The sequence below is a fragment of the Passer domesticus genome, chromosome Z (assembly GCF_036417665.1).
Source record: "Passer domesticus isolate bPasDom1 chromosome Z, bPasDom1.hap1, whole genome shotgun sequence".
Classification (NCBI taxonomy): Eukaryota; Metazoa; Chordata; class Aves; order Passeriformes; family Passeridae; genus Passer; species Passer domesticus.
Window position 1 is genome coordinate 51,590,869 of NC_087512.1, and position 15,203 is coordinate 51,606,071.

The window sequence follows — 15,203 nt, forward strand, 5'->3', positions numbered from 1 at the left end:
AAGCTGTCAGTGCCTCAGGCTGGCCTGGGTTGCCCTGGCAGAAGCCGTGCCTGAAGGACGCTGCCCTGTGCTCCAGCCTGCCCAGCAGCCCGGCTCCCTGCGCGGTGCCCAGAGTGCTGCACACACTGCTGCCCTTTGCCAGGAGTCACAGGGCAGCCAGCAGAAGAGCAGGAATCCTCAGCCAGGCCACCGGCCCTCGGCTGCCCCTGGCCTTTCTCTGCTCCTGGGCAGACTCCAGACGGCCAATGCCTCCAGTCTGGGCTGTGGCCAGCACGGCTACGCTTCCCCTCGGGAGCAGCCAGCTGCCACCTGGGCTCTGAGAGCGGAGGATTCGCCCGCTGCCAGGAAGAGGCACCCAGGGCCCGGCTGCTGCCTCTTGCAGCTCCCAGGGCCTCCTTCCAGCCTGCCTCTGCCCAGGCTCAGGCTGCTCCGGGCTCTGCCAGGCCTCTGCTGGGGCTGCACCCCGGGCAAGGCCGGGCCCGCTCTCACCTCACACTCGCTGGCAGCTCTGCACCAGAGGAGACCTTTCAGAGCCCCCTCTCTGATCCTTCTGCTTTCTCACTTGAGCAAGGCTCTCCTCCAGCCAAACAGATTGCACTTGGGAATACAAATCTTGAGTCACAGCTGCAGGTCTGAAATAATCTGCACAGGGTGTCTTCGCTGCCCCACTCCTTTGTTTTTTCCTGCAAATGCCATTGCTCTTTCTGCCCCAACAAGACATACCACAGCTGGGCAAAAAAGGGCCAGTGGGCCCTATTCCAAAGGCAGCATGATCTGGAGAGGATGGATGAACAAGAGCCTTCCCCATTTACAAACCATACAAAAGAAGCCATAAGTGTGACTTAGCACCAACAAAAAGCAAGAAGGAAATGTTGAGTTTTCTGAAAGGGTCAGAAGGAAGGGAGTCTTCCAATTGAGTTAATGTTTCCAAAACTTTATTTCATTCCAATCCTAATCTATAATCCTATTCTACAAAACTCTTCAACAATCCTACTCTACAATCCTACTCTAAACTAAATATGGAGATTATATCTTGACATGATTGTTACATTCTCGTCTCCTATTTTCTCTTCTTCATCACTGAGATGATCAGTGGTGCCAGGATGGATGCTGGCTTGGCTGATGTTACAAACGGATGCTGTCCACAGGGAAAAAAAAAAAAAAAGCAAAGAACAGTGAACCATGACTTTCCAAGCTCAGTGCTTCACAGGCTCAGTGAGGATTCCTCTAGTTCCTAGAATGACCCAGAAAGTATAACAATGGGACCATCTGCTCCTCAGTCATCATGTGCAGGACCTTGCCATCACAGGCAAATGTGTTCCAGAATCCCACTCATTTGTTTATTGTCATGTCTTCATCTTGCTAGGATTTTTTCCCTGCCAGTTATCTAGAAATGGTGCATTCTGTCCCTGGGGTTTCCTCCTTTCAGGAAACTCCACTGAGTCATATGGGTCCCTGCCTTTAAACAACAGGCACTGTGCTGATTTCCACAGGGACACAGAGCAGTGTCTACCTTTCCATGCCCTGCCCCTCCTGTGCTGGATGGCACCTTCCTTCCCAGCAGGGACAGCCCACTGGCACTGGGTGCTGCACTTCCCTCTCTGCCACACAACCTGGCAGTAACCCTGGGCCAGTTCCTGTCTGCTTGAGCGTGCCAGGCAGCAGATGGGGCTGGGACAAGTCCCTCTCAGCTCTCCCTGTTTGCGTGCCAGAAACCTGTAAGGGTGGGGTGGGGGCACAAACCAGGGCCCCTCAGAGGCTCACAGTGAGCCCCCACAGCCCCTCCTGCCCACAGCCAAATCTCTGACCACCCGGCCAGGCCTGGCTTCCTTGGGTTCCTGCACCACCTTTGCATGTCTCTGTACCCTGCATTTCTCTACTTCAATTCTTTTGCCATTAGATAAAACAGAGCACCCCATCAAATTACAAAACAGGGTGACAGAAACAGTCAGTGGACAGAGCACCTCTCCTCTAAGGAAATACAGAGAGGTGGAGTTATTCAGTTGTGTGAAGAACAGGCCCCAGGGAGCCACTTATTGCCATTTTCCAAGACTTCAGAGTGGCTTTGAAGAAAGTGGGGGACACTGTTTTTTAACAGGACCAGTTACAATAGGATGTGGGTGAATCTTTTTAAACACAAAGGGGATCCAGTCAGAGAAGTTTGAGGGAAGAAATTGTTTCCTCACAGCATGGTGCCACCCTGGCACAAGTTGCCCTAAGACCTTGTAGGTGGCCCATCCCTGGAACCATTCCAGGTCAGGCAAAAAGGGACTTTGAGCAACCTGATCTCTTTAAAGATGTCTCTGCTCATTGCAGGACACTTGCACCAGATGACCTTTACAGGGCCCTGCCAGCCCAGCCCACTCTAGGATTCCTCACCGTTTTCATTTGAAGAGCACCAAGAGTGGAGGTGAGGAGGAAGGGGGCTCATCTGATGCCTTGGACTTCCGTGGAGGAGGAGCCCATTCCTTGCACCCTGTTTCACCTGCAGCCCCTTTGCATTTTACCTGCAGGAGTTCCTTGGCAGACCAGCGCCGCTCCTCGTCTTCCTGCAGGCAGCAGCTCAGGAAGTCACGCAGCCAAGCCGAGAGGAGCTTGGGATGCAGCAGCTGTGGGGTCCCTATTGTGGCTATCAGTTGTTTAACCTGGAGAAAAAGGAAACAGGAGGCTCCACCTGCTTCTTTCCCATCTGTGACTGCTCTCCCTGAGCCCATTGTTTAACCCCTGTTCTTCAGTGGCAGTTACTGCCCTGGCAGAGACCCAGAGATGCCTTTCCTTTGCCAACCAAAAACCCAAACCCCGATGCAGGCACAGTTTTCCAACATCCTGCAGATCTTGTCTTGGCTGCTATTTCATTGACTGACCTAGTTAGTGTGAACTGCAACCACAATGGCACACAGGACATGGGACAGGTGAGAAAGACAGCAGGATCAGTGAGTATTTGCTCCTTACCGAGGCTGGACTTTGGTTGTTGTAAGGAGGTTCTTGTTCTACCATTTCAATTCCCACAATTCCAAAAGACCATATGTCCACTTTGGGGCCATATGGTTGACGCGTCACCACTTCAGGTGCCATCCACCAAGGAGTCCCGGCTACTGAGCACTGTCTACTCTGCTCAGGAGTGAGCTGAGTAGAGAGGCCAAAATCAGCTGAGGAGAAAGCAAAATACTGTTTTTATTTTAATTCTGTGCAATTAGGAAACCAAGCAAAAGAATTCCCCAGTAGAAGTTTGAAAATGTGTTGTTCAATCTCCTGGACAACTGTCCTTGCTCTGTTTTCTCAAGGCTTGAGCCAAGGAAATATGGCATTGGCAACTTAAAAACTCCTCACATTTTTTTAACAATGCTTCCAGCAGTGGCTTTTGTTCTTTGGAAACTTTAGACTTGTAACTCCCTCCCTCTGCAAGGGACACACACAGACCAGCACCACTCTTGACTGCTTGTTCCTAGTCATACCTCTGTGCACATTGCAACCGTGTCACCAGCTCACTGCAGGTGTCCCTGCACTGCCACCAGCACCATTTCTGGGGAGCTGGCAGTCACTCCAAGCAGCCCCACACCCACATCCCTGGAATGCTGCAGCTGACCAAGAATACACTGACCCAGCTTGACAGAGCCATCGGTTCTGAGAAGGATGTTTTCACTCTTCACATCTCGGTGGATCACGTAGTTTGAGTGAAGAAAATCCAGTCCTTGCAGGCACTGAGAGAGAAAACAGAAACAGGAGGGCAAAACTAAGTGATATGATTTCATCACAAAAGAAAGGAAACAAAAAATCAAAAAGATTCCCTATCCCCAGGGGAATGGGGAGTAATGGCAGAACACAGTGCCACTGAGAGGAAGAGCTTGCTGCTGCAACACTTGCAGAGCAGGACCTTTCTAACCAAAGGCATGTCAGCTTTTGAAAGAGCAACAGCACCTGCTCTTGTAGACTGTCCCCAGCACACCACACCCCTGTGCTGCTGCAGGGGATGTGCTCAGAAGCAAAGAGCGCTTTGGCTGCACTCCTATCCTTTTTAGCTGAGGACTGAGAGAAACGAGTCTCTCTCTCTTTTCCTTTGCTGTTCCTTTCAAATCCTGCCACCATCACCTTTGCTTTTACAGGCAAGGAATGCAGTGAAGACAGGCAAAAGTTTAGAGAGGCAAGATGGAGAAGAGCAAATACAAGAGGCAGAGCGAGAACACAACAGCAGGAGATAAGAGTACAAGAACTGAGTTCAGTGAGTGCAGGAGCACTGGCAGCAATTTCACTTGAGATGCTTCTACTTGCCCATAGCATAGCAGCAACACACAAACAAAGCTTGGCACATGAAACCTCTCCTGTCCTGAGCCCCTGTTTCCCAGACAATCCTGCCCAAGCCCTCAGCTGCACAGATGGGATTGCTGACCTCCCGACTGATGGCTGCCATCTCATCCTCAGACAGGTAGCTCTTGCTGATGATGTCGCTCAGAGCACCTCCGTCCATGTACTCCATAACCAGCCAGAGTTCCTCACCCAGAAGGTAGCTGAAAGAAGGAAGCAAGGGCGTGGAGATAAACATGCATGACTACGTTGATATTTTCCTTCTGGGTTTCTTGTTTCCAAGTCCCTTTGTGACTAGGAGAGAATCAAAGGAATAGACATTCCCTCTAGGCTGTGCATTGTTTGCAGTCTGTGCAGTCTCAAGGAGAAAGGCACAGCTGTGAAAAAGGAGATGGCTAAGATGGCCAGCAAGCGAAAAGTGCAGTTTAGTAACAGCCCAGATAAAAAAACTGTCAGGCATGGTGCTTCTGGAAATAAGCACCTAGTCTTCCTGGCATGCAATGGCAAAGAGGAGTAAGGATCTACAGGAAATCTACTTTAGGATGATTCATCAGCACTTAAGAAACTTTAAAAACTGAATCCCAAAACAATGTGGAAGAAGTGAACTTTAAGGGTATTGACTTAGTAAGATACAGCTGATCTAGGTTTTGAATAATTTTTCAATAATTTTTAAACTATGTCTGCCAGAGAAGACTCATGCAGACAAGATGCACTCTTTTATCATCCATTGGAGATAAGTAGAGAAATATTAATAAATAATAATTAACAGCTCTATTTTCTGCCACAGACCAAACTGAGTTTTTAACCTCTCATGTTTACTATACGTAAATGTACATTCATGCGATAAGACAGACCATGACCTCTCACCTGTCTAAATAATTCACAACACTGGGACTCCTATACTTCTTCATGATCATGATTTCATTAAAGGTTAGTTGCTTCCTCTTCAGTCCTTTTAGATGTACTTTTTTTATGGCCACCTATAATGGCATTAAAAATCAGTAACTTGAGAAGCTGGTGGCACGAGACCACAACAGACATGGAGTCAGTGATTTTGCAATGACACAGCCGAGCTGTGCCAAACTGCCTTGTGATTAGGCACTGCAGTAATTAGGAACTGACATTCCAACAGCCCATTTCTCTGCTCCCTTGGGGGGCAGTTACAGGACACATGGGGCCACTGACATTTTGCTTTTCCACTTGGTAACAGGGGTGTGTCAACTATCAGCCACAAACCTCTGACCACACTCTCTGCTGCTTTGGATGGGATTCAGAAGAAGTAATCCAGGCCTTGATACTCTGTGGATACATCTTGAGGCATGGGCAGGGCTTAGGGCTTTTAGGGACACCTTGCAGATCTCTCCCTATGTGCAGTTCCCAAGTGCAGCACTGCAGGTGGCTAAGGAACTACCAGGAACTTTCAGATGTATTTGCTGGCAGCCAGAAATGAGAATTCAGGACTCTGAAGCTGTAGCCGCAAAGGGCAGTGAGGTGCTCTAAGGCACCACCTTTGTTTTAGCCATGGAGAGCGAGTGGGCGCGTCCTTCTCTGAAAGGAACCGCTGCCCTCCGTGCCTTCCTTCTGGCAGCTGAGAAGGACAAAGCCCCAAATGGATTTTGCAGGCTTGCACCAGTCTGTGCTTCTTGTGCCTTTTCAGCACAGCTCTACCCAAAGCTCCAGCCCCAGTTGCTCACACCAGAAGGGAAAACCCTCAAGTGCAGCAGTGTCTGCAGTGGCAGTTGACATTTACCTCTCCTCCTGTGACATTGTCCACTGCTCTAACCACATCTCCAAAATACCTAGAAACAAAACAGAAGCAGAGAAAGGAGAAGCTGTTTAGCTCTTGGAGAGAAAGCCAGCCCACACAGGAGATCTCTCCTGTAAGTACCTAAAACCTGCACGATGCAGGAGGGCTGTGCCAGAAGGCAGATGATGCATTTTCCTCTCAAGTGCATGGGCACTGAGCCTGTTCCTGAAGCACTGGGGTTCAACTTCTAAAGGGAGTTTGTTCTTTCATGTTGGGTTTCAGTTTCTAAACTGTGTGGTTCCTATCCTAAACACAGAGTATTTCCTTTCGCAAACCATGGGAAAGAAATGTTCCTGAGAACTGTTATCTGACAGCTTTGATAGGGAGTAGGTTGCTCTTTCAGGCAAACAAGATTCTTCTTTTTTCATTAGTGTGGCAGTATGATACAAAAATACTAAAGAAATTAACACAGAGCTGTCCTACACTTGAGAGAGAGGAGATATTCCAGGTTCTGTTCCTTGATGCAGGCAAGACCTCGGCAGCATGGAGATGCTGACAAAGCCTTCTGAGCACAAACAAATTCTGAGCAGCACTGAGAGATGGGACAATCTATCCCCAGTGTGTAAACATGTTTGCAGCTGGCCTGACTTCACGCTGGAAAGACATTCCACCAGAAAAACTCCTGGACCATGGCTGTGTAGAAGTAACTGCAGTTGGACTCACCCGCTGCCAATGTGTTCCAGTTCAGTGTATTTAATCGTGGGATTTCCCATGTTCACCATTCTCCCTGAGGGAAACAAAATGCAAGATGCTCACTTTAAAGCAGAGATCCAAGCTTCCAGGACATAGAAAAGGCAGCCCCACTGCCTGGGACTCTGAGCCCTTTGTAGTCAGCTGGGTAACAACATCAACAACAACCACAACAGCAACAGGACAGGCAGCCCTGCAGTGCAGATGGCTGGCACAGAGACTGATTTTGTCCAATCCTTTGAAGAGTTCTCTTGACAGGAAACAAAGCACAGGGAGATTCATTCCCAGGAGAGGAGGACATCTTCTCCCCCTTTCAGCAGTTTGCCAGAAGAATGCCGTTCTGTTTGTAAACCACAGCAGCTCAAGCTATAACCAATCCTGACGGAGCTTTCACCATCAGGACCCTCACCATTTATGAGCAGGCTGAGCTCAAAGATGCCCCTCTTCCAGCTAAGGAAGGCTCCAGCCTCTGCAGTCCCACCAGCAGGGACAGGGACAGGACAGCTACCACAACAAGGCTGGCAAAGCCCAAGCAGGAGCACTGACAAGCAGTGGGAAGAAGCCACAGGCAGCCTGAGCCCCGTACAAGCTGTTGCCCCATTCAGGACACAACAGGATGGGCTTTGAGATCAGACACAGCGAGGTGCAGATCAACGCCCTTCTTGTCCCAACAGGTGATGGCAGACCCAGAATCCACTGGGCTCTGCTCTCTGCCCCACCAGATCTTATCTGAGAGCACAGCACTGGCAGCTGTTATGGGCAAGAAGCAAATTAAATGCCTTCTGCTGCAGAATCACAAAGGGCTTGATGTGTTTTCCCAGAGACTGATCTGAGCTAGGCTTGGGCCAATGGGTAGGATTCTAACAGTCATGGGAAAGGGTGGGAAACAGGTATGAAAAAGTGCCATGGATCTGAGGAATATACCATGGGTGGGCTGGAGGCTCTCTCCTGAGAAATGGCTGCAGTACAGTTTTATCTGATCTCGCCACTCGGATGTGTCTCTTGGACACATCTTTATAAGCATAAAACTAGAATATTAAATACAGGTTGATATAAAAGTATCTGTTTTGTCTTCGGGAGCACATGGAAAATACCTCCTGCTCTCTAGTTGTCTGTAACGTGATGTTCTTTCAAAGTAGTTCTTATTGACAAAAATATAGCATTCTCATGAAAATAAACTGTAGATGTAGTAGTGGTAACAGTAACAGTCATAAGCATGACATCAGTAAGACGTGAGACTGAAGGGCTTCTTCAAGATGGAGAAAAACCAACGCAACCAAAAAACCTCACAAACCAACAACAAAAAAACCTCCAAAACACAACCAAAAAACCCCACAACAACAAAAAAAACCCAACAAAAAATAAACAAAACAAAAACACCCCCCCCTCCAACAACAACAAAACAAACAAACAAAAAAAAAATCCCCAACCAAAAGGACAAAACTCCAAAACCAGTGAATTTCTGTGAAGTTCTTTTGCTCTGATGACTGGTTAGAAATCAGGAATCTAAGGAGAATTTAGGAAGTTAAAAATTCTGTTCAGTTTGGCCACTAGCACACAGGACTTGCCTAGATCATTTGCTAGCTCAAAGCCTTCTGCTGGTGCAAGAACAATCCCTGCTTCAGCATTTAGCAGAGAGGGAAGCTCAGGCAAAGCCAAACCAGTCCAAGCTGCCCTCAGAGGCAGCAGGAACACCCAGAGTGCTCTCTCGCTGCCTCAGAGCACAGCACTTCCTCTGGGGAGTCCTGAATGTCCCCAGTGGGACACCAAAGTCAGGAGGAGCATTTGGTACAGCTGTGCTGACGCCTGCACAGAATACACTGTCCCTCAGACAAGAAATACACCAGACATACCCAGCACCTCCAGGTACCTCTTCTCAGTCTGCTGTTTGGGAAAGATGAAGGAACTGCCCGAGTTCGAGTTCCCAGGTTTGACAGAAGGGGCTCCTGGAGGTAATGCTGCTGTGGCAGAAGATTCTGTGCCAGAGCCCATGATTTGCTGGACCTGTAGCACTTGTGGTGGGCACTGTTCACGTGCCTCATGCCAGCCTTGGGGCTCTTCATTGCCCGTTGTTTTTCGGAAGTCTTCGCAGGCTGCCAGGTGAGATGTCGATACTTGCACCTCAAATCAAACAGAACAAAGCAGTCAGAGACCACAGCTTGTCCCTGTCAGCCAAGAGTCACTGACTATGTGGAAAGGGCAGGAACTGATTTACAAGGGATACAGACAGCTTGTTTCAATCCTCCATCTGGGTCACCATGTTCCACTCTAAAAACACCTCAAGAAACAGGGAGAGCAGGAACAGTCCAGCAGGAATCAATTTGGATGACTGCTGGCCAGAAGGCCAAAGGACAAGTCCCACTGTCCAGGGCAGCAGCTGAGATTCAGCACAGCAGGAAATGTCCTTCAGAGTGACTGTGATCCACACTAGAGCAGGATGGCACTCAGAGGCACAGCCCCATTCCCTGCTGCTCTGCAGTGGAAAGGCAAGAAGGGCAGAAAGCACCAGTTTGGTGACTGCACTGGCTGTCCATCCTTCACTCACTTGCTTTTGTAGAGCCTGAGGGAGGCAATTGATTTCCTCTCTGATGATTTTCATTTCTTCCTCCAGCCTCTTCTCCCTTGCCTTGTTCCCAGCTTCAGATTCCTGCAGCTCTGCCTGCACATCTTCCTTGATGGTCTGTAGACAACAATGGAGAGGAAGTTTAATGAGTGGAGTGGCTGCCACTTTCTCACTTACCTGGTTTTGTCGATCGCTCCTGTGCTGATGGAGATCCATCTCCTCTTGAATTCTTCTCATGTCTTCCTTCTTCCTCCTCTTCACTGCCATGATGGGACTCTGAGCTTCAGGCAGCTCTGCTTGCTGTTCTGCCTTGATGTCCTGTACATACAAATGCAGAGCAAGTGACTGGGAGCTGCCATCAGGCTCAGCTTTTTCCCCTTGCAGCCTCAAAATCACATCTATTCAGCCACTTCTTTCTGCTTCCTACCCACATCTGCTTCCACTGCAAACCTTCTGTCCCAGTGCTGATCTCTGCAGATTCCAAGGCTCTGTGCTTTCAGTGCCTGTGGGACTCCTGGCCTCCTCAGGCCCAAGAGCTCTGTTTTATGCCCCTCTTCCTGCCCTTCCCTCTGTCACCTGGCCAGTCAGGCTTACCTGGCCATTCTGCTGTGGCTCTTCCACCTGCTGCCTGAGCTGCTCTTCCTGCTCTCGGGCTGGGAACAGCTCTCCCTGAGCCTGGCATGGCATCTCTGATAAAGCCGTCTGTGCCTGCTCTTTCTCTACAAGGACCTGCACAGAAAGCAAGAGAAGATGGGTTTCAACTTGCCATACAACATTTGTGGGCCAAGACTCAAAGGCTGATGAGCTCACACATTCCCAAAGCTCTGTGCTGCTGCTCTCCTGGGTCATTCTCTGCCTGGGGGGAGGCACAGATTCCAAAGTGACCCTGGCACTACAATCAGGGGCCATCTGGCACTGAAGCTCCAACAGCCTGTCAGGCAGCTGACAGGGAAGGTGTGGCATTTCTCAAGGCTCTGGTGAGGGCCTCCCTCTGCTCCTGCCATGTCCTCTTTGTCTTTCAGTAGTGACTGACACCCAGCCCTGTCCCACAGCTTCATCCTGGCTCTGCAGGTGGCTTCCTAGCTGAGCTCACCAGCATTCCTGCTTTCTGACATCTACACTCTTGTTAGGAATCCTGGTCATTCAGGAGATAAGGGTGTGTGCAAAGATCCTCTGATGGAGGTCACAGAGCCTCTATGGCCACCTCAGTATATGGAAGAGGATCAAGGTGTTTCTTCTCCTTCTTTTGTCAGCTGAGAATTCTGACCAGCAGTAACAGAGACTCTCAAAAGGCCTCATTAATGAATGCACTTACACACCCCTGGGGATGCCAGTGAAGGAAAGCATGTGTCATGTAATGCATGTATGAGCAGAGTCACCAAACACCACCTAACCATGGAATTGTTCCACCTCTCTAGGACAGGGAGAAACTTAAAGAATTAACTGGGGACTTCAGGGCAGAAGAGGCTGGAGGAAGAAAACAACTCTGAGGGGAAAAAACCCACCATATCTGGAGGGGGAAACATCTCTGCCTGCTCAGAATTGGTCGACAGAATGTGTCTCTAATCCTCTCCCAAAAGGGATGCTTTAGGTGAGCTTTGCACCTCCAACTCCTTTGGACCAGAGCCGTAAAGATTCAATAATGTAAATGTTACATAGATTGAGAGAGATAGAGAGACAGACAGACAGACAGACAGACAGATATATAGATAGATTAGAAAGACAGGTTGATCTCACTACTATAATCTCTCTTTACTGTCCTCTCAGTTGCTACACACATCAGCACTTGGTAGCCAGTGGCCCCAGTCAGCAGCAAGCTTGAGATTGATGTCTTATTGCTTCAATAAATCACACTCTTGGGGAATCTGGAGCATGTAGGTCCTTATGGAAAGTTATCTGACCCAGAGCATTGCACTGGAAACTTCACTCTTTCTGCATCTGTGTTCAAGCAAGTTCTTCTCATGGGCTAGACGCCACTGACACTGCTAAAGTAACTGTAATCAGAAATGCAGCCAAGCCCCTTCCAGCTCTTCTGATCTCTGAGGACCAGAAAGGATGCAAGGGCATTTATGTCCTGCTCAATTCCCAAACACAACACACAATGATTCCCTGGGCTGCAAAAAGGCACAGGCACTGTTAACCTCAAAATCATCTGTAAGCCCATATTGGCTGGCCTGGAACCAAAACAGCTCCATCTGAACAAAGATCCCTGCATCGAATGATGACTTCGCAGGAAAAAATACTTCAGTCACCAGAAGTGACACCTCGGAAATGAGAATTCTACCAGAACCCGTCCCAGGGCTGTAAAAGGGCAGGAAATAATGAGGAACAGCATCTTAGTTGGGAGAAAAAGAAAATTAAAAAACCCACATCCTTGAAGCAAAGACAAAAATAGAAATGTAAAAAAAGGGGGAAAGTCACTTCAAAACTGGCTAAAATATTCGGATTCCGTGAGGAGATGCTGATGGTCCCTCACCAGCCTCCCATTGTGCAGGCTAAAGTTCCCTCCTCACTGGCCTTGTGCTCCACACCCTTGCCCGGCTCCCGTGTCCTTCTGTGCACACGCTCCAGCCCCTCAAGGACTTTCTGCTTCACAGGGGCCCACAAGCTGCACACAGGGGCACACAGCACTCGCTGCAGCTGCGGCCACAGTGCTGCCCAGCACAGGCCGACGCTCGCTGCCCTGCTCCTGCTGCCCCTCTGCTGCTGACACAGCCCACCCTGCCCTTGGCCTTCTTGGCCGCCTGCCCACAGGCTGGCTCTTGCTCAGCTGCTCTGGACCGGCAGCAGCCCTGGCTCCTTTTGCCTTCCCAGCCTCAAAGTTGCCCATCTGATTTCAAATACAGCATCCACCATTTAAACAGTGCCTTCCTGTCCTGAGGAACACAAGACAGCATTCAAGGACTTGCAGCTTCGCCCCCACTCCAGGCTCCAAGGCACTTTCCAAAGCTGCAGACTTCATCCTAAATGCATCAACAGAAACTTGCCCCTTCTGCTTTTTGCCTCACCAGAAGGCTTCACAACTACGCGCTTCCTTCCTTTGGCCACACCGGACAAGAATGGCCCGCCACAGCTTCATGGACAGCACACTCATCTCCTTGCAGCTTATCAAAAGCCAAAACACAGCTGGGCCAAAAGAGTCTGTGCAAGTGAAGAACTCCTCAAGAAAACTGCAGAAAACTTCCACAAGCCAAAGACACCTTTCCATGAGGGAAAACCAGAACACAAAGCCCTGGGACCTCCAGCACTGCCACGTGTGCCTTTGGCCAAAGCACTGCAGAAGCCCAGAGATAGCGCTTCACTGAGCCAGGCAGCCAAAAGCTCACCCAGAGCCCCCAGCTCTTCGGTGCCTCAACATGACAGATCAAAGGCCAATTTCCAGCTGTCACGGCCTGCAGGAAATGGCTACATCCTGCAGGACTCCAGCACTCTGCCTCCTCGGCCAGCAACAGCAAGTGCTGCCTGCTCACAAACTTTCACCTCTGCCTTGCACTAAGGACAGCAGCACCCACACCTGGCACTTACTCTCTTGGGATGATCAGGTTGTGCTGTGACCACAGCTGGACGCTTGTGGTCGTCTTGCTCATTTTGCTCCTCTTTGGCTTCTTCTCCAGGAGCAGAGGGAGCCAGAGGAGAGAAGGCTGTTGCTTTTGTCACCTGTGGCAAGAGAGAAGCATGAGGGACAGGCCATTACCTACCATTGAGAACCTCGTTTCTCCTCACATCTACAACAACATCTTCTAAGGAGAACTCATCGATTTGGTGAGCAATGGGATTCTAAGTCTCTCCAACCAGATTAAAATGGGCCAATTCAACAGAACACTATATGGCTATGAATTCTATATCCCTCATTTGCTGTTATCAGCAAGCAACGGTGTCTCTGTAAAATGGAGCTCTTATTTCTTCAAAGCTCTGAAATGGACAAGTAGAAAAGAGCCAGCAACGCCTTTGCTATTGCTGCTGCAGATAGGGAAAACTACAACTGGATCAGAATCCCATCCAGTGCTGGAAAAGAGCAGTAAATGTTGTGCAGAAGTCCCCTTGCTGGCTGGAAAAAGGGAAAATGAACAGGACTCCTCCTCCTAGCATACCAAATAACCTACAAGCCCCAGGATGGAAGTGTCAGCTACTCCAGTGCCTAAAGCACTTGGATGCACTGAGGGCAGGTTTGGCAGGGCAACAGCCCTTGTGCCGAGCACTGTCATGTGAGGTTTTTATGGTATTGTTCAGTTCTAGTTTTCAAGTTCTGAAATTTAAATTCTGAAATATTCACTTATGCCTTTTTTATTTTTGTGGCAGGCATGAGAATGGATTTTCTTTGGGCCTTACTAGCTGGCCCACTACAGTCTGCTGCCACTAGCTAAGCTGACAGCTCGCTCGACAATTCTTAAACACCAGGAATATAAAATATTCTTTTATCACTCACCTCAGGAGCAGCACCCCTGAATACATGCTTTAGGTGACCTGTAGTAAGCATGGAAAATGAACCAGATGCTGTGAGATAAATGCCGGGTCTGGTGAATCCCACAGAACAAGTCAACCCAAACAGAGATTATTTTCCGTTTCACAACATCTGTCCAGTATACACATTTCATTCACACAGCCACAAGAGATCAGGACCATATTCTTGTTTGTGTCTCCACTTTGGCCTGTTTAGCCCGTAAATGAATACCAAAATGATCAAGAACATGCAAATTGTCCTTTAACACTAAATGCTCCTGTTCTACCAAACACATAGAACTGTTCTAAAATCCTCTCAGGTACTTGTTAAAAAAAAATCAGTTGCATGCACTAATTCTCACTAACTTGCTGGAAAGAGTTGCCCAGAAAAGCTTCCCCAAAATTCCAGTGGGCTGCTGCAGTTCTATTGTGAAGAGCAGATCAGCAGATCTAGGGTTCAGGAGCAGACACTCACAGGTTTGGAGTTTGCACTTCATTGCAAAGGGAATCATTATTTAAGCACTGAGTAAAAGATCAAGTTAGACAGTCAAATCCCTTCATCACAAAATTCAGAAAGAAAGAAGCTTTCCCTGAATTCTGGGAACAACTGCAGAGTTTTTAGAAAGCTTTCCAAGAAGGCCTCCCAGTCTACATTTTCAAACCTGTCTTGCTTGTCCCAGCAAACTGAGGAAATGACAGACCCTGCTGACAAAGACTCTCCTATGGAGGGAAGAGAATCCCTGCAGGTTCCCTTGCAATGCTGCCCCTGTGGCTACAGACACCCCCTTTTTAGCTGAACATCTTGACAGGAGCTTTACCAAACCAGCAGCATCCTAATGCTCTTTCTGTTTCTGAATCAACTCAGTCACTAAGAAAGAGCAGGAAGACATAAAAAAACCATTGGTTTGGTTACATCCAGGGAAAACCTCTACTTACTTGCCAGTTGAGTCAGAAAATAGCCGGAATAAGTAATGCCATAAGCAGTAACCACTGCAGCAGCAAGCTGCTGAATCATTGTAGCACTGCTGTGCAAGTTTGCATGCTGTGCTCCAACACTAGAACAAACAAGGCTCCTGTCAGTGTGCAGCTGCCCACTGACAAATGCCTCAACGTGCAGGGTGCTCCTGCTCTGAGCAAGCCCTAGGACTGCTCTGACACTGAGGCCTTCCGTGCACCAAGGCAACCTTCTCATGTCACCACTATGACGTGGCAACCATGCCCTGACATCACAAAGCAAACGCTCCATGTTGGTCTGTGACTTTATGCAAAGCAATAACCAACCTTCCCTACAGCAAACACAAAATATCCTGGGAAGTTCTCCTTGGTCACAAAGCAACACAAATTCCTCTCCTGGGCCAAATCCTGTTGTTCAAGGGATCCAAGAGCAACTCCAAGAGTGTC

General features: G+C 48.8%; 1 protein-coding gene across 2 annotated transcripts; it reads right to left on the reverse strand.

Moving 5' to 3' along the window:
• Positions 1–918: 918 nt before the first annotated feature.
• On the reverse strand, positions 919–14,977 carry LOC135290624 (serine/threonine-protein kinase PAK 3-like). 2 transcript variants are annotated; one of them, XM_064404559.1, is made up of 14 exons: positions 14,739–14,977; positions 13,789–13,826; positions 12,888–13,019; positions 9,957–10,091; positions 9,345–9,680; positions 8,653–8,920; positions 6,773–6,836; positions 6,053–6,101; positions 5,170–5,282; positions 4,388–4,505; positions 3,602–3,701; positions 2,953–3,149; positions 2,508–2,645; positions 919–1,138 (listed from the first exon to the last, which is right to left on the reverse strand). In XM_064404559.1, exons 1-14 carry the CDS (start codon positions 14,815–14,817, stop codon positions 1,061–1,063), a joined length of 1,845 nt encoding a protein of 614 aa, XP_064260629.1. In that variant the 5' UTR covers positions 14,818–14,977; the 3' UTR covers positions 919–1,060. The 2 variants fall into 2 exon arrangements, with proteins under 2 accessions (XP_064260629.1, XP_064260630.1); XM_064404560.1 differs by lacking the exon at positions 13,789–13,826.
• Between the last annotated feature and the right edge of the window lie 226 nt (positions 14,978–15,203).